The sequence below is a fragment of the Carcharhinus amblyrhynchos genome, chromosome 2, assembly GCF_965287045.1.
Source record: "Carcharhinus amblyrhynchos chromosome 2, sCarAmb.v2.hapA, whole genome shotgun sequence".
Classification (NCBI taxonomy): Eukaryota; Metazoa; Chordata; class Chondrichthyes; order Carcharhiniformes; family Carcharhinidae; genus Carcharhinus; species Carcharhinus amblyrhynchos.
This window is the reverse complement of record NC_137325.1, coordinates 25,235,022-25,255,073: the sequence shown is the minus strand read 5'-3', so window position 1 is coordinate 25,255,073 and position 20,052 is coordinate 25,235,022. Positions and strand designations below refer to the sequence as shown.

Genomic DNA, 20,052 nt, shown 5'->3' with positions numbered 1-20,052 from the left:
GGCTGCCCGTCTCTGGCCCCCCGACTGGTGCAAAACTGCCTGCCCCTGCCCCCCGACTGGCGCAAGGCTGCCCATCTCTGGCCCCCCGATTGGCGCAAGACTGCCTGCCCCTGCCCCCCGACTGGCGCAAGGCTGCCCGTCTCTGGCCCCCCCGACTGGCGCAAGGCTGCCCGTCTCTGGCCCCCCGATTGGCGCAAGACTGCCTGCCCCTGCCCCCCGACTGGCGCAAGGCTGCCCGTCTCTGACCCCCGACTGGCGCAAAACTGCCCGTCCCTGCGCTTGCCGTCTCTCATTCATGCCTTTATTATCTCTGGACTGGTTATTCCAACGCCCTGCTAGCCAACTTCCTATCTTGCACCTTATGCTAACTGAAGTCTATTCAATGCTTTGCTGCCAATCGAACATAGAACATTACAGCGCAGTACAAGCTCTTCAGCCCTCGATGTTGCACCGACCTGTGAAGCCAATCTAAAGCCCATCGAACCTACACGAATCTTTTCGCTCACAAAGTTTCATTCATCCTGTGCTTTCTGACCTGCACCAGCTGCTGTCATGGACATGCCTCAAATTTTAAAATGCCCATCCTCATTCACAAATCCCTCCATGGTTGTACCTCCCATATCTCTGGAACCTCTCCCTGTCCTAAAAAAGGCAGCTGTGCTTCTCCAATTTTTCCTTCACGTGTATCCCCAATTTTCAGCCCCCCAACATCGAGGGCTGGGCCTCCCCTTAATCCCTGGAATATTATCCCTAAACCTCTACCTCTCTAACACTCTCTTTGTTTCAGGTGCTTCTTAAAACCAGCCTTTGACCAAGTTTTTGATCACCTGTCCCAGTGGCTCTGTATGTAGCTCAGAGTCAAATTTGAATTTAAAATTAAGCACCCTGGCACATTTTGGGTCTTACAGTGGGCACTAATTTAGTATTAATGAAAGTTGTTGTTAGAACAGTTACCCAGACTGAGACAACTCCTTTGCACCTTGCAACATTGGCCAGGATTTTCCAGTCCCAGCCAGCCCCCAGGATCTTCCAGTCCTGCTACAAGTCAATGGGCCTTCGGCTGGCCCACCGCATTGCCCGCGGAAGGTCCTACCACAGCAGGGCTGAAAAATCCTGGCCATTAGATGCTCATCAGGAAGCCAGCATTTCCTTTCAAGTGAGAAGTCACAGATTGGAGGAAAATGTTTAGCAATAAGAGGACCTGGAATATGGCATTCCTAGACTTGGAAGAGCCACATACCAAAGCTGATTAGCTGGATCAGTCGCATGAAATTTGGAGCGACATGGTGGCACAATGGTTAGCACTGTTTCCTCACAGTGCCAGGGACCCAGGTTCAATTCTGGCCCTGGGTTACTGTCTGTGTGGAGTTTGCACATTCTCCCCGTGTCTGCATGGGTTTTCCCCGGGTGCTCTGATTTCTTTTCACACTCCAAAGATGTGCGGGTTAGATTGATTGACCATGCTAAACCAACCTGGGGCCAGGGAATTAGTAGGGTAAATATGAGCGGCTGCCGGAATAGGGCGTGGGTGGAATTGTGGTCAGTACAGACTCGATGGGCCGAATGGCCTCCATCTGCGCTGTAGGGATTCTATGAAAAGTTCAGTAATTCAGACAACTGAAGTAAAAGCAAGGAGAATTATGGTCTGTCATCAATACTGCAAAGGCTCAAATGGTCCTAATACAAGATTCATAGGCTTAAATTATCAAAATGATTGCTTTTACTTTTCATAGAATCATAGGGCGCGATCTTACCAGCCATTCACACCCCATTTCCGCTTTAGCTAGGATGGAGAATTTAACAGGTCCAGGCAGCGGGCAGTCAAGGGGGGAGGCTGCTGTCTACTCTTCTGTGGCGCTGTTCACCGGCAGGTATCCCCGATAAGGGAGCACTCAGTGTCTGCTGGTGTCATCGAGGACTTCCATGCCCGCTGGGCACTGGGGTGTTCGACTGACCCCTTTGATCACATTTTGTCCTGAGGTTTTTTTAAGGTTCCTTTCATATTCTGGTTACTTTGTGGCAGTATCCCTTTTGGGGACTGTACTTAACATTTATCCCGCAGTTTGTTGATTTAGTGTATTTGGTTGATGCACAGATATCACAGCAACAAGTAAACTTCACTTTTAAATCCAACTTACCAACACCCTCAGTGAATATCAGATATCTGTTGCATTCCTCTTCAGACGAACACGAGCACATGTAGAACACAGAGCCCGGAACCTTCTTCTCTTTCATCTTGCATTCTGTATTATTGTAGTCATCCAGCAGGTGTCCATACAGGGGGATCTTCGGATTATGGCACAATGTTTCCACAGTTACATTGGTATCTTGCTTTCTCCTAAAGTTTTAGGATAAAGCAGACGTGCTTAAAATGAAAGATGCAAGTGTGAGAGAGGTTGAGAAAGAGTGAAGGCCAAGTATGGAATGCACTGGAGGAGGTAAAAGATTCAATACAACTTTAAGTACAGGGCATCAGATATCAAAAGTAGCAAAACAAAACCCAATGAACTCAGAAACTCGGCCAACTTTTTCTCCCTCTCTAGTTTAAAAAGATAAAGGAATTTGATGAGGGAGACCTGGAGAAAGTTTTGGAATTAAGAATCTACTGATGACCATGAAACCATTGTCGACTGTTGGGAAAAACCCATTTGCTTCACTAATGTTCTTCAGGGAAAGAAATCTGCCTGGTCGGGCCTACATGTGTGTGGCTCCACTGTGTCATGGTAATCAGGGACAGGCAATAAATGCAATAAACCCGTCTGGTTCACATGGTTTAGATGGTGGCGGAGCGAGGTGACTTCTTGCAAGCTGCACCTAGCATACCTTCCAATTCTATCTTTTGTTCTATGCTTCTAAAACTTCATTCTAACTCTTTTAGACTCTCTCTACCTCTCATTAAGTCAATCTTTCTCTACACCCTAGCTATGACTGTAACACCACATTCTGCACTCTCTCCTTCTCTATGAACAGCATGCTTTGTCTGTATAGTGCACAAAAAACAATACTTTTCACTGTATATGAATACATGTGACAATAATAAATCAAATCAAATAATATCCTTCAGGGAAGGAAATCTGCCATCCTTACCTGATCTGGCCTACACGTGGCAAGAGCCACAGCAATGTGGTTGACTCTCAATTGTCCTCAGACGGCAACTAGGGATGGGCAATAAATGCTGGCCAACCAGCGGTGCCTGTGTCCCATGAATGAACAAAAAAAAAGTGGCAAGACCAAAGGGTTAAATTGACATAATTCATTTAATCCCAGAGAACCTATGAATTACGTGGTACTTAGAATCCTGGAATCATTAGGGTGCAGGACAGTCTTAAATTTGGAGATCAGCTGTTCAGAAGGGAAAGCTGGAAGCACTTTGTCATACGTAAGATAGTGGAAGTCTAATTCTCCTCCCAAAACAGGCCGTGGATGCATGGGACCAATTGCAATGTTCCAGATTTGAGAACAATAGGTTTTTAATCAAATAAGGGGTATCTGAGCGGCATGGTGGCACAGTGGTTAGCAGTGTTGCTTCACAGCGCCAGGACCCTGGGTTCGATTCCTGGCTTGGGTCACTGTCTGTCACTTTCTCCCTGTGACTGTTGAGGTTTCCCTCAGGCACTCCAGTTTCCTCCCACAGTCCAAAGATGTGCAGTTTAGGTGGATTGGCCATGCCAAATTGCCCCTTAGTGTCGGGGAACTAGCTAGGGTAAATGCGTAGGGTTATGAGGTTTTGAGGATATGGCATTGGTGGGATTGTAGTTGGTGCAGACTCGAAGGGCTGAATGGCCTCCTTCTGCGCTATAGGATTCTATGTTTCTATATGGAACAAAAGGTGAGCAGTGAGATACAGATCTGCCAGAGAATTCCACATTTCCATTATTTTTTCTGTGGGAAAACGCTTCCTGATTTCACTCCCAGCTGGTCTGGCTTTAATTATAAAATTGCGCACCCATTTTCAGGACTTCCCACCAGAGGAGCAGACTCTTTGCATCGTTCCTCTCGTTTAAAAATTAGGGATTGCTCAGAGCAGGGAGAATTATTTCTTTCAGAGGGTTGACAGTCTTCAGAATTCTCTCTGCCAGAGGGAGGTGGAGGCTGAGTCTGAATATTTTTAAGGCCGAACTAAACAGGTTCTCGATAAACAAGGTGTGAAAAGTTATCAGGGATAGGCAGGAATGTGGGGTTGAGGTTAAAATCAGATCAGCCATGATCTTATTCAATGGCACAGCAGATTCAAACAGCCAAGTGGCCAACTCCTGCTCCTAATTCATATGTTTGTATGTGCCTATCCCACCGCAACATATTACAATTTTAAACCCCTCCATTAGATTACCCTTCAACCTTCCTAAAGCAAAGAAGTATAAGTCATTATGGCACAGCTATCATAATTCACAGGATGTATGGAATTAAATAAATTATGTGGTACTGTTATAGAATCCCTACAGTGTAGAAGGCGGCCATTTGGCCCATTGAATTTGTACTGACAACAATTCCACTCAGGCCTTATCCCCTTAACCTCACATTTTTACCCTGCTGTCCCCCAGACATTAAGGGGCAATATAACATGGCCAATCCACCTAACCTGCACATCTTTGGACTGTGAGGAGGAACCAGAGCACCTGAAGGAAACACACGCAGAAACAGAGAACATTTAGGCTCCACATGGACAATGGGCCAAGGCCGGAATTGAACCCAGAATCCTGGTGCTGTGAGGCAGTACTGCTAGTTGTCTAAACCAACGGCCTTTGACAGGCACCTTCTCCACAACAGGAAGGACAATCTTGGATCTAAATGGTGGGTCTTGTCCCTTCACCAGAGTTATTCAATAATAAGTAAACGAACCATAATTAATAAAAAAAACAAATGGACCTTCAATTTCGTCCCTTGCCCCAGACTGACTTGACTAACTACAGAAGATTACATGACAAGAAGTACACGATTATTACCCACTAACAGCAACCAACAATGATCCCAATCACAAAGAACGTCTATATTGCATTTATATGACACATTTCATGACCTCAGCATGTCCCAAGGCACGGTGGCAGAATGGTTAGCACCTCAGCCTCACAGCACCAGGGACACTGGTTCGATTCCTGGCTTGGGTCACTGTATGTCCTCTCCGTGTCTGTATGGGTTTTCGCCGGGTGCTCCGGTTCCCTCCCACACTCCAAAAGATGCGCTGGTTAGGTACATTGGTCGTGCTAAATTCTCCCTCCCTCAGTACATCCAAACAGGCGCCTGAGTGTGGCGACTCCGGATTTTCAAATAACTTTATTGCAGTGTTAATGTAAGCCTATTTGCGACACCAATATATAGATAAATTTAAAAAAAATATGCTGGTTAGGTGCACTGGTCATACCAAATCCCCCCTCTCTGTGCCTGAACAGGCGCCGGGGTGTGGCGACTAGGGGATGACAGCAAGATTGGTGGAACGGCAAATTGCGCAGAGGGTGTGGAGAGTCTGCAGAAGGATCTAGATAGGCTGGGCGAATGGGCCAGAAACTGGCAAATGGAATTTAATGTTGGCAAGTGCGAGGTGGTCCACTTTGGTAGGAAGAATGGTAGGAAGGACTATTACTTACATGGCGAAAAACTGCAGCAGGCGACGGTGCAGAGGGACCTCGGGGTCCTTGTGCATGAGTCACAAAAACCCAGCTTGCAGGTGCAACAGGTGGTCAGGAAGGCGAATGGGATGCTGGCCTTCATAGCGAGGGGGATTGAATATAAAAGTAGGGAGGTCTTGCTGCAGCTGTATAGGGCATTGGTGAGGCCGCAGCTGGAGTACTGTGTGCAGTTTTGGTCACCGCACTTATGCAAGGATATTTTGGCCTTGGAGGGAGTGCAGAGGAGGTTTACTCGGCTGATGCCGGAGTTGAGGGGGTTGAGCTATGAGGAGAGGCTGAATAAACTAGGCTTGTACTCGTTAGAGTTTAGAAGAATGAGGGGAGATCTCATTGAGACGTATAAGATGATGAATGGGATGGACAGGATAGAGGTGGAGAGACTCCTCCCGCTCAGAAAGGACAGTAGGACTAGGGGGCACAGCCTCAAGATAAAGGGGGGGCGGTTTAGAACAGAGTTGAGGAGGAACTTCTTTACTCAAAGGGTGGTGAATCTCTGGAATTCTCTGCCCGTTGAAGTGGTGGAGGCTGCCTCGCTAAATATTTTTAAGACGCGGGTTGATGGGTTTTTGATAAGCGAGGGGATTAAGGGTTATGGGGAGAGGGCGGGAATGTGGAACTGAGACATGACAGATCAGCCATGATCTTATTGAATGGCGGGGCAGGCTCGACGGCCTACTCCTGCTCCTATTTCTTATGTTCTTATTTTCATAGTAACTGCACTGCAGTGTTAATGTGACAGTAATAAATAATCTAATCTAAGCACTTGCCAGCCAATTAAGCACTTTTGAAATGTGGCAGTCAAATTGCACACAACAAGCTGCCAAAAATAGCACTGAGATAAAAGCCTTGATCATCTATTTAAGGTGTTTATTGAGTGACAAATGATGCCCAGAACGCTGGGAAAGATTCTTCTGATTTTCCTCAAATTGCACTGAGAGATATTTTATGGCCAGCAGTGTATAAAAAATACCTTATGCCAAATGTACCCAGATCAGAATGAATTGTCAAGATCAAAGGCCCTTACCAGATGGAGACGCACACCTCTTCCGGCAGCACACAGAATGAGTTAATGCTGCAGTTAACATCACAGACACCACTGTTGGTGCAATCAGTGAGCTCGATGTCACAGAACCGGCAAAGATTCTTCCCCACAACTATGTTGGGGAGCCTGAGACTCGTCTGCCCTGGGGGAGAAAAAAAACAATAAGATTTAAACTTTCTGACTGTTATCGAACAACAAATTTTATGAAATTGGGCACACAATATGGAAGCAGGCTAAAATTACACTCAGAGCCTCTCCACTAAAAATCACAAAGGAACAGACACAGACTAGCAGGCAAGAGCATGCTTTTAGAATGCAAATGAGGGCTAGCACACAAGGGAAGCTGGACAGGATGGTACCTACAGGAACTAAATTAAAAAACACATCCCCACCCCACCACATCAGCACTTCTAAACCAGACAAACAACCTATGGAGACACCTAAACATTAGCATAGCTAAGGAAACGTCCCTGGCCCCTCAAACTCTTTGAGATCAATCACACACCCCATTGTTCAAACCCCAGAGATCCTAGACCATTAATAACCAATCAGACAAAAACGATTAACACACACTTAAAACAATCGTCCTAACACTCGAAAACATCGAGACAGGATGGCTAAAGTTGAACACTGTAAATAAAGTATTAGCATTTGAATTGCATACTACACCGAAGTTCAGGTATAACTATAGCCTGCTGTGGCGGGTCCTCACAGTGCTTATGGGACAGTCCGATAGTATGTCCTGACTGCACCTCCGTCGACGTCAAAGAAAATAAAGCTGTGCCGCTATCGAACTACACCCTGAGTCCGTAGTGGTCGTTTCGCCCACTCACGCTAACAACTGGGGGCTTGTCTGGGATCGCGACCGTCGCTGGAACACCGTCTCCTGGCACTGGGTGGGTATCTTTACTCATTTCATCAAACCCGCGGAATACTAGTGTCCCAGTGTCAGAGCGGTGTTTCACGGTTGCCGCGATCTGAACTTGTGAACAGGGTCCGTTCAATAGCTGTACAGCAGTAACGTGGGTTTAAGTTTCTTTTTGGGCGGGCGGCTGGGATCGCGAACTGTGATTCATTGTGTTATTTTTACATTCCGCTGCTGATCCATGACAAGCCCGACCACAGACTGACTGCCCACTAGGGGACCCGACAGGACAGGTGTTAACAGGTACAGAGTAGGGACATTACTCTGGGATTTAAGGTGAAGTTATAAGGCAGGGACAGCACCCTGGGATTTAAGGTTAAGGAGGACGTCCAAGGTTTCGGGCCACTGGGATTGGACTCACGGAGTTCGGTACACGTCCGGGCGCTGCAAGTCGGCTAGGACGCTGCAGGCGCGGGAGATCGGGCCACAGGGCGCAAAATCCGCGAGGAGTTTGCTACATGTCCGGGCGCTACTAAGTCTGGAGCCTCTGTGAGTGCCTCGACCACTACAAGCAGGAGACCTCTGGTAGTGTGAAAAAAACGACTACACATCGGGGGACTCCGACCCGCGGTCGACTACACGCCAGTCCGCACCCAGGTCCGGGTGACTCCCTGGGAGATAGGGAAACGGCTGCCCTCTGAGAGTCGATTTAGCGATAGGAGTTTGGGTAGGGGCTAGTGGCCCCGGTCACTGTAGTCGGTAGTCTCTCCGTACTCTGCGGCCCCTGCGGAGAGGCTGTACAGAGCTCACCTGCCTCTGAGAGCGGCAATCTCCCCGCTACACGCAGGCCGGGCTCTGTGGGTTGCCACTGAAGGTACAAACGTACTAACAGTGGGAACACAAGACCGTTACCCAATTAGAGATACACACACAAGTATCTGTGAAAGCATTAGAGCCAGGGTTGGTACACTACTGACCCTAGTAAAGGAAACTAACATGGGTTGCAACAGTACCACCTTTGAATGGGGACCAGAAGGGTTCCTCACCCGCTCTCTAGCGGTCAAAAACAAGAATCTAATTAAAAGCATGATGAAGGCTGGGTGGAAGCCCCACGACCCTCTTGAATCACAGCGGGAATGGTGGGCGAAGGGGAAAAGGAGCAAGGTTGACAAGGCTTGGATCCTAATATTAAAGGCTCATGTCACCCTTGCAGGACGAGTTCATAAATATGTCCAAGGCAAGCAGGAACAAGCTGCACAGCGACAACACGCCGCTAACCCTGTGCTGCCAGTGCTGTCCGACTTCTCATGTGAACCTCCGAGTGAGGAGTGTCCCAACTGGGAATGTTTAGTGGATGAAACAGGTCCACTATGCCCGACAGCGGGGAGCATTCCATCTACCACTGACCCCCCCCATCCCAGAGCATTATGGCAGCCCCCGTTAAAATTGAGTGTGTCCCCAGGGGGCAAGGGGGAGACGGGCAAGGGCGATCTGCCCAGGCTTGGATAAAGGTCACCTATGTATCCCTTACCCCAGGGGGACACCATGAAACTGCTGGACAAACTCCCAACCCTCCAGCCCAGACACAGTAACGTGACCTTCTGGCAAAAACTTAAGGAGATGCAAATGTGTCACAATCTACATAATCGGGATGTAGCAGGGCTCGTAAGACCAAAAATACCGGAGAGTTATTGGGCCATTCTTCAGGTAGAGCACCAGAACGGGACCTGGTGCGTGAACCTGAACGAGAGTCGCCGAGAGCAAGACCAAGCTCTGACGGATTTTAAAGATGATATTACCCCAACCATGGGGTGAGTCCCCATGAGCTGGAACGCAGTCATAGGGATAGTGCAGGGGAAGGAGGAAGGAGCCCAGGAATACAGGCGATGGAAATTTGACGCCTTTCTGGCCCATGAGGGAATGCCCGATGCCGATAGACAGAGCCCCGCATTCCTCCAGCTATATAAGGACGGGCTGAGCCCAGCGCACCAAGCAATCCTAAAAACCGGGTTGGTAAACTTCAACACCTTTGACAAGCTAGAGAACTGGGCTATTACTGTAGACAACCAACAGAGAAAGATCCAAAGCGCTAGGGCAGGGGTATCTTCCCTGGGAAGGGGAAGCCCCTGAGGGGGCTGCTACAGGTGGGAAACCTGGTCACTATAACAAGGACTGCCGAGTCCAGACGCCCCAACCCTCCCACATACACCACAATTGCAGCAGGACTGGACACAATGAGTCAGTCTGCCGTAGCAAGAGGTTCCCAAAGGAGAGAGAGAGAGCCCCCCAGACATGACCAAACCCCGGCAAGTGCCCCTGACCTAAAGGGGAACAAAGTCATCTCCGATACTGCACACCTCAGCCACCAGCGGCTGCTGGACATTATACAGACTCTGGCGGCACAGAAGACCGCATGAATTGCGTCGGCCCCCCACCCCGGGAGCCAACCCCCGTACCTGGGTTAACGCATCGTTAGGGGGCCGGCGGTGCAAAATATTAATAGATACGGGGGCCGCGACATCCCTCACCAACATGGCACTTCCTACAACCCACCGTTCCATCGCAGTAGTGGGGGTCGGGGGAAATAGAACTACAGCTTATCAGAGTGAGGCAGTCCTACTCCAGATCGAGGACATCTTACTCCCAGTACACTTCTGGGTATGCCCGAACCAGAGGGAACGATCTTGGGGACAGACCTTCTGGGGGAGTTAGGGGCAGTGGTGGACGCCTTTAACAAGCGCCTGCTGTGGACTGCGAGGAAGGGACACAAAAGTGGGATTCAGGAATACTGGGTCCACAATAAAAACGTGGCTGTGGTCCGGGCAGGAGACCACACCTACACGGCCCGAGACTGGGGAAAGGGAGGGAATAGCAGGGCTTCTATGCCAATCATTACCCCAAGTCTGGGCAGCAGGGAAACAAGACCCGTTAAGAATCCCTCCCCTGCACATACACGGGCCGATCCACACCCCCCCCCCACAAACAATACCCCATAAAGCCCGAGGCACTACAGGCCACTGAGAAAATCGTTCAGGCTTTGGTTGCCCAGGGTATCTTAAGACCCACAGTGTCCAACACCAACTCCCCGATATGGCCAGTCCGTAAGCCAGACGGAAGTTACCGACTGACCATAGACTACACTGCCCTAAATAAAATAACCCCGAAAGAACACCCCATAGTCACGAGTCCATCCACTATTTTCAACGGACTCCGACCTGAACATGGTATTTTCTCTCTGTTAGACATAGCAAACGGATTCTGGTCCATCCCACTTCACACAGACTCCCAGGAAAGGTTCGTCTTTACCTGTGGAGGGAAACAGTACACATGGACACGCCTCCCCCAAGGGTTCCACAACAGCCCCAACATTTTCCACCGAGTTATCAGTGAGGCCCTTGAGGACTGCGATCTGTCCCCATATGGAAGTACCTTCCTCCAATATGTGGACGACATCCTTATTGTCTCCACCAATCTCACGGGACATATAGGAGCCCTGTCCACTATCCTACGCACCTTGCAGGCTGCGGGGTTTAAAATCAACCCAACCAAGGCACAGAGTGCACAACCTGAGGTCCGGTATTTAGGATACAACATAAGCCAAAGGAAGAGAGCCCCTCCCCTCCGATCGGAAGACCGCGATTATAAATATGCCCCGTCCAAACACAGTCAAAGGGGTGCGCAGAGTTACGGGACTCTTTAACTACTGCCGGAATTTCATTGACCAGTTCACATCCCCGGCAGAACCAATTCAGTGGCTGGTCAAAGGGGGAAAGCCAGGAGCAGGAACGATCGAGTGGGGACCCAACTATTAGCAGCCCCAGCCCTACGCCTGCCTAACGTAACTAAACCCTTCCACCTCTTCTATGACTCAGAGGAGGGATTTTATAGCTCCATGGTAACCCAAGAATACGGGGGTACCATGCGGCCGGTGGCATATTATTATTCCACCCGACAATCCCCGGTAGCCGAGGGACTGCACAAGTGTGTGGTGGCTCTAGATTGCGTCGCCTGGGCAGTCAGGGTATGCGAACCAATCACTTCGTCAGGACAAATCATTTTACACACAAAACACACTATCGTCGAGCTCCTGAATACAGGCCGACTCCGAACTGTTTCGGACGCCCGAAGGGCCAATTGGGAAGCGGTACTCCTCCCCCAAGACCGGTCAGTCCAGATAGTGCGGGACACTGGGAAGAACCCCGCTGAGGGACTCCTATCCGAGGGAAGTCCGCACTACTGCCCGATTAACCCAGACACTGAAGCGGAGGAAGGGATTAATGACCAACCCCTAGATAACCCCGACCTCACACTGTATGTTTATCGGGTCCCGAAGTCAGGTAGAGGGACAATATCGCACAGGCTGGGCAGTAGTAGACCAAGAAGGGACACTGGTAGCAAAAGACACCATGAGTGGGGAGACCTCATCCCAAGTGGCTGAACTCATAGCCCTCACGGAAGCCCTCAAGGCAGGAAGAGAAAAGCGAGTAAATGTGTATACTGACAGCCAATATGCATTTGGGTTGGTCCACGATTACATGATGGCCTGGAAAAGGCGCGGGTTTATCACCACAGTAGGGGGGGGGGGGCCGCAAAAAGCATGAAAATATAATTCGAAACCTGGTAGCTGCAGCCAGACTGCCCTCAGAGGCAGCCATAATTAAGATAAAAGCCCACCAGAGAGTAAACACAGCAGAATAGAAGGGGAACCAACTAGCAGACGCTGCGGCCAAGGCTGCAGCTGGGGAAGCCCTCCCGCATACAGCCACTACCACAACAGCATCCTTGGAGGAAGTGGATATTTATAAGCTGCAGGGTAGTACCAGCCCAGATGAGGAGACACAGTGGGAACAGGCAGAGGCGTCCAGGGACAAAGATGGAGTGTGGTGCAGAGGGCACCAAGTAGCCGCCCCCTCATTTATACACACTGAACTACTCCGAGTCCACCACGAGCCGGACCACTCCGGCCGGGATGGCATCCTGGCCCGGCTATCAGCTGATTGGTGGTGGCCAGGGATGGGACGGGATGTAGCCAAACATTGCCAGCGCTGTATCATACGTGCCCAGCGCAACCCCAGCCGACCCCTGAGAGTCAAACTGGCCCACCAACCCCGACCAAAGGGACCCTGGGAAAACCTCCAGATCGACTTCATAGGCCCCCTACCCACTAGCCGAGGGAAGAAATATTGTTTGTCTTAATTGATCAATTCACATGCTGGGTGGGGGCATTCCCAACTCGGGATTGCGAAGCCACCATTGTAGCCCGCAACTTAGCATACGAGATCATCCCGAGGTGGGGAATCCCACTACAACAAGGGACACAATTCACGGGCAAGATAATGAAACAGGCTTGTAAAACCCTGGGAATCCGACAGCAATTCCATATCCCATACCACCCTCAGAGTTCTGGGATGGTTGAGCGAATGAACCGCACACTTAAAAATGCGACTGCCAAGTCAATCACTGAGACAGGTCAGGGGTGGGGAGATGTCCTTCCCTGTATTTTAATGCACCTACGCGCCACCCCAGGTCGCACCATAGGACTCATGCCATTTGAATTAATGATGGGGAGGGCAATGAGACTCCCAGAAAACATAGCGGCAGGAGGAGAAGAAATGGCACCCTTTCGGGATAAAATGAAGAGATCTGTCCAACAGCTAGACCACAACTCAGAGAGCTACACCACGCAGCCAGAGACCAACAGGCTGTAAGAGACCAGGTTAAGAAACATGATATCTGCCATACCCCCACATTTCCCCAAGCAGGGGACAAAGTTTTAATCCGAGTTGCCCCTGACCAAACAGGTTTCGCACCGAAATGGGTAGGACCCCATGAGATTATCCTCACCAGCGACACATGTGCCTGTGTTGATATCAAAGGGAAAGGCCGCTGGAAACACTGGTCACAGTTAAAGGCATACCACCCCGGGGGCGGGGGGGAGAGAGGTGACAGGACAAACAGGACAGGACAGAGGTGTAAGGACAAGAATAGTCCGTTGACATAAACAGGCCATGTGTCGACCCCTAACTAACTACCTCTATCCACACAGCGGAGATTGAATTAACAATCCTCATTTCTAGGGCGGAGGAGAGCCACACGTCAGCCATAGCTCTGATAGATCTATATAGATGTAAATGCATGCCTAAGTAAATTAGTTAATAGAAATTAGCTGACACTAAGATTCTAACATCTGGTGGCCACCAGGCTTCATGTACCCTTCCCACCCCCTCTCCAGGACAATGTTAACCACCCGAAGGATGATCTTCACTACAATCTCTCTGTCAAGGGTCGCCTTCCAGGGACACACCACTCACCAACAATCCCATGGGATAATATTCAACATGTCCGAGGCGTTGTGCGTGCCGGCTGCACCATACCCCGAGAACAATAGGATGTATTCAAACGCGTGGCTACAAGTCCACCCGGGTACCAACGTGATTTGCCTCACTTGCACATTGGACAAGATCCGAACATGTATCCAACGGCGCAGATAGTTCCGAAGGTGCAGCTCCGACTCTGGCTGCACCTTCGGAATTATCTGCGCCCTTCCCGAAGATCCGCGAACACTACCACAAAGAGACATATTGAAATATTTGTGGATATTACGGACTAGTTGAGGCTCCTGCAGTTTCACTATATGTATGTTTTGCACTTCCAACAATGCGTGCTCCCACGACCACAACCACGATACCCAAAGTCTTACCCTGCCCCTTGCTGAGCGGTTGGCTGGAGGGAGGACTAGTGCTGTGGAACGAGGGAGAAATTGTATATGATAATGTGAAACATGAAATCGTGCCTGTTCTGATCAATATCTCAGGGATCCAGGTGCCGGGATCCTGTTCAGAACAGACACGAAGTATGTACCAAACGTTGGGCAGAGAAACCACTATCGATGCAATGGGAGCAACACACTACAGAGGCAACACACACACACACACACACACACACACACACACACACACACACACACACACACACACACACACACACACACACACACACACACACACACACACACAAAAGGGGTATAGTCAATGACATCCTCACAGGAATAAAACACCGGATCCAGCGTGGTTAACTCAATTGACATCCAGGGACTCAATAATAAGATAGAACAGTTAAAGGGAGTAATGAAAGATATCCTGCAACGCTCACTAGCCCAACAAGCCAAGCAGGCTCTTTTAGGGGAGAGGGGTGTCCATACCCAACTAGATGGAGTCACAATATTAGAAACACACGCCCGAACCATTAACCACCTTATAGATAGAGAGAGAGAAAACACTGCCCGGGTACGACAGGGACAGCTGTGCCATGCGTAAGGTCAGTGGATGATAGGTCAATTGAGACATAATTTGGACCAGGTACACAGGGGGGAGGTGCCCGATCGGATTGGCAGCACCCGGCTAGCACAACTCGCAGATCAGAAGGGGGTGCCGGATAACCGATCCTTGAATGGAATGACGTGGGTGTATCCAGTGATTTCGACTGCGAGGTTAGCGAGAACACGGGAATAGGGATGGTCCTATTAATCCTGATAGTGACACCAGACTCGGGACCACTCCCTATTTTCCAAACTGAGAACATCGGTGTTGTTAGGGGCAATACCTTCCTCCGCTACCACCCAACCGAAGTCACAGCCATCTCAAGACATGGTGCGATGTTCAGTACCTCCCTCTCGGGATGCAAAGGGGAGACATAACCATTTGCCCTCACCCACTGAGACAAGGAGAGGCAGCTGAATGTGGGTTTAATAAAACGCAGGGCTGTACCCTAGAATTTACACCTATAGACCCACACTTTGCCTGGGCAGGATATGGAGGATGAGGCAGGTACTGTGTAGCCACAGGGAGCTCATATTCAACGAGTGCTACAGAGAGGTCAATCAGTGACTCCCTGTGCAAGTCCTGGGGGTTTAATCACAGGCTATACACAAAATTGGTTTTCCTGAGTGCACGCAGTGCAGGGTGTCTCTGCAGCAAACCAATGTTGTAGTGGGGTTCCCTATTGGCATATGTGAGGAGCCAATCACCTATTTAACATGTGCAATTTTTTGATCAGTAAGACTACCAGTGAAAGTGCAGCAGTATGATGATTCATTAAATAACCTGAGTGATATACTGGTGTGGGAACTTGGAAGTGGTTCATTCACCTCTGGCTTGTAATGACCATCTCATCCCTGCCCTCCAGTGCCCTTTAGTGTTTGAAAACAGTAAAGTAGTGAATTGCTAAAACACTAAAGTAGTGAATTGCTAAGCTACAATGCCTGTATTGCCAGAGTGTTCATAAGTTCCTAAGATACTACAGTTATGAATTGGGGCAGTGTAGACCATTATTTTGATCAGCTCAATGCAAAAGAAATATTGAGTGGATCAACATTACTCTATCCAAGACTGTAAGACATCAGTTATAATTAAAGGCCAAGGACTGAATTAAACATTTCCATGACTGCTCCAGTATTAATGATGACCTATTGCGTAATTCCAGGGATTGAGAAACAAACGTACAATTTTACCCAGTAACAAAACAGCACAGTTTAAACCACCCAGTTGTAGAAAGATTATTTAACTACAATTGTGCCGGACAAACTGCACCATCACATTGAGTGTGTGCCAGTGCATCGGGGAGGATGCAAACCTCACAGAGTCTGAAGTTCAGCGAGTCATTGTTTTACCACGTGTTGCTAAGGAGGACATTAAGAGCCAAATCGATAGGTCTGTTCACAAGTGGAGTTTTCCCGAAAGGGAGGTTAAAATGAACACCTTCCATCACTTGCCAAGAACTGTCACATGTTTACTGGATTCCTTATGTGTAACATGCACTTCCTGTTACAGACAGGATGCACAGTAACACGTCTGCAGAAAATTCTTTGCTTGCCCTCAAAACTGAAACTGTAGTTGATAATCAGAGTGATATACTAGTGCGAGAACGCGGGAGCAGTTCATTTATTTCTGATATGAATGGTGCAACAGTGATCAGAGTTGCTTTTGAGCAGCACTTTTGATGATATTTAATTTTAGTGTTGCAAGGAGGCTTACATTAACACTGCAATGACGTTACTGTGCATATCCCCTAGTCACCCAACTCCGGTGCCTGTTCAGGTACAGTGAAGGAGAATTTAGCATGCACCTTACCAGCATGTCTTTCGGACTGTGGGAGGAAACCGAAGCATCCAGAGGAAACCCACGCAGATACAGGGAGAATGCGCAGTCTCTGCACAAATAGTGACCCAACTTGGTTAGATGCATTGGCCATGCTATATTCTCCCTCAGTGTGCCCAAACAGGTGTCGGCGTGTGGCAACAAGGGGATTTTCACAGTAACTTCATTGCAGTGTTAATGTAAGCCGACCTATGACACTAATAAATAAAACTAAAAATCATCGAAAGTGCTGTTCAAAGGTAACTGATCACTGGTGCACCATCCGTGTCAAAAGATAAATGAACCTGGGCGCTTGGAACTGTGAGCAGCAGTGCTACTGTGCTGCCCCCAAATTGAAAGCTTTTGGATGTAAAATTAATATTTCTACATTTCCAAAGTCTTCTGGGGATATATGGTTGCGAGGTCTGGAGGATGACTTCAGTGACCTGTGACTCCTGAACCTCTCGAGCAGAACAGTCAATGTTATATTACACAAGGCTGAGTTACGATTAAATCATATTACTCTGAGCTTTCTGGTTTACCTCATGAAGTGAATCACTGCCCAATGTTTAATCGTTCGGAGAACACTAAATATGGTTTTGCATACTTGCCACTGCTATTGGGCATCGTAAGGCCACAATCCTGAGTGGCCAGCCTGACAATTCCAGGTCTTCCCGTAACCTGGGGTCCAGCACTATTTGACAGATGGTGTTCAGTGCACCACAGTTGATCTCTTTCACCAACCAATTTCAAAAAGATTTTATGATATAAATAACATCAGCACTATTGTCAGGACCAGGAAACCTAGGATGGTCAGCTCACTGGGCTGAGGGTGCAGAATTTCTGAGCAGAAAGCAGTGTATGCTGATAGAATACTAAACTAGCTCCCCTTCCTGCTTACTCACTGAACATGTAAGAACTTTGCAGGTCATTGGCTAAGTCAAGAGTGACTCAGTCTCAAGGAATTTATCTTCAAACAGATGATTACTGACTCTGCATCACTAAAGTTGTAATACCATGAATCGCCTCAGAAAAAAAACCCAGCTCTCAATTAACAAAACAGTCGAAAGAAGAGTCACAAAGCGTGGGGGTACTTGAACCAACTTAAACAGTTTATTGAATGGTAGATGTTACAGTTACAGATTTGAGTTTAGGATCTGATGCAGCTTTATATTCATTAATCTTCGCCTCTTCCATTTCAAATTCTGATTTAAATTAAAGTTGCAACTTTAGCCAAAATATTTTCTAACGGACAACAATCCTTAGTAGCACACAACAAATCATCTGCGACTCTTCAGCAGGATTCTGGCTTCACCAGACCTCTATACTACTCCCCACAGAGATAGTGTCAGACTGCAAAAAGGAAAGTGAATGAGAGAAAAAGAAACCAACGAGAAAACAACTTGTATTTTTCTACAGATTTTCATAGTCTCAGGATTCCGCAAAGATTTTACAGTCAAGGGGTATCTTTGAAGTGGGTTACACAAACATACTTCCTGTCAAAGAATGATTTTTAATCCAATGGCTGGAAATACAAGCTGAACTTTTACAAAACGGAAACTTAAAAAAAAAGAGGTTAAGGCTGGAGTTTTCATGCAGATGGAGGGGGTCTCCATCTTTGCAAAAGTGGAGCTGGAGGCCTGAATTCAGAACCTATCTCTCACGATATTCGAGTGGGGAAATGGGGATGGGTTGAACTTAAGGCAGAAATGGGCTGCATTCAGTCAGATCTGATCTTTGCACGGACAGAGTGGGAAATACAACTTGTGCACATTGGACCTGTTGGAGAAAATCTAAACTTCTTACAGTTCTTTTGAGAGGTAAGGTACCCTTTTTGATATGGTCTAGAGACAACTTTGGAAGAAGTGAGGTGCTGCTTGGGATTATTAAATGAGACATTAATGTGCGCAATAAGTGCCTAAGCTCATTGGTACTGTCAAACTCGTTAATTGTCGATACACTTAAATCCCCTACCCTTTAAATACTTGGATTAAAAAAAATCTGTAGAGTTATGAATAAGCAAAGATGGCTGCCCAATTTGTATCACTGTGCCTGCCACATGCCAATGAACTAAGATAGAGCCACCAAGGACAATGACCATAGGAGAGTATGAGTGACTCACAAACTCTGCTCCCATTAGTAAAGCAACAAGACAGTTTCCTAAGATATTGGACAAAGGCTTCCTGGACACAGGCCAGGATTTTACAGCCCCTTCCTGCCCAGTGGTATATTACAGTCCTGCCAAAGGAAGTAAACAGCAATTTCAATGCCCCGCGGCATCTACCAGAGGGGGAGACAGCACGGCAGGACTTGAAAAGCCTGGCTACGAACTCATGAAGCTAAAATGGGAAAATCTAATCATTTGAACAATGGAGGGATGGGAATCTCTGACATTAAGCCATAAAGGGCAATACATAAGTAACAAGCTTGTGTGAATCACCGGGTGAAGGTCACGTGACAGGCCCATCCTTTATGCGTCTAAGCTTCTGCTTTCTGTCGTAAGAGGACAAGCAGTTGGGATGTGATGGGAGAAGACCCATAACGAGGCCCTCCCTCCTCCTCTGTCCAACCTAACTTCTGAACCCTGTTTGCTATGGCCACAGAGGGCTGCCCCTGTTGCAGACAAAGACTTTGTGGCAAAATCAACCCCGCATCACTGTCTTCAGGAAGACAACAAATCAGCCCACTGCATCTCAAAACCACCATGAGACTAGAAGCAACAGGGACCACTGAGGGAAAGTCGCAAGATACCAAGTTCAGCCTGAAGCCAGAAGAGTCATCAACATCCACAGGTGCTATACTCTTAATTCTCCAGACTCATTTACCCTTCCCTGCCCTGAAATCTATTTGTGTGTGTGAACTTTGTGTGCAAGAGTGAGAGAATGTGTGCGAACTTAGCGGGTGTGGAAGTTAGAATGTGTTTTATTATTTTTGCTTAGGTCAAGTTATGTATAATCTTCTTTAGTGTCAACCTGTCTCGATGGTTCCTTTATGATCACCTTTAGCTAAACAATTAAACACTCATCGAATTTAAAAAAGTGTACTTGTCAAGAAAACTGTTCAGGTCAGATGAGGAGAGGGAAGAGAGAACTCACCCAAACTTACCTCACCCAATCATAACGAGTGTATTTATTGTTTTACATGCAAGACAGGTGGCAGTCAGTTTGTGCACAGCAAGATCCCACATATAGCCCTCTGACAATAACCCATTAGACTGGCATTCTCCAGCTGTTCATACCGGCGGGATCTTCTGGTCTTGCCTATGGCACGGGGCGCGGTAAGTGGGAAATCCCATTGACCACCGTGGGACCAGAAGATCCTGTCACCGGCAAATGGTGCACCATCTCCCACTGAGAGAAACACACCACGGGAGGCCAGAGAATCCAG

At 48.1% G+C, this 20,052-nt stretch overlaps 1 protein-coding gene across 1 annotated transcript in view; it reads right to left on the bottom strand.

The window, feature by feature from the left end:
• Window positions 1-20,052, bottom strand: part of tgfbr2b (transforming growth factor beta receptor 2b) — an 86,148-nt gene that overhangs the window by 41,099 nt on the left and 24,997 nt on the right. Inside the window, exons 2-3 of the mRNA XM_080203576.1 lie at window positions 6,649-6,808; window positions 2,139-2,338 (exon numbers count right to left, since the gene is read on the bottom strand). Coding sequence (XP_080059702.1) covers window positions 2,139-2,338; window positions 6,649-6,808 — 360 coding nt within the window. The remainder of the gene's footprint in view (window positions 1-2,138; window positions 2,339-6,648; window positions 6,809-20,052) is intronic.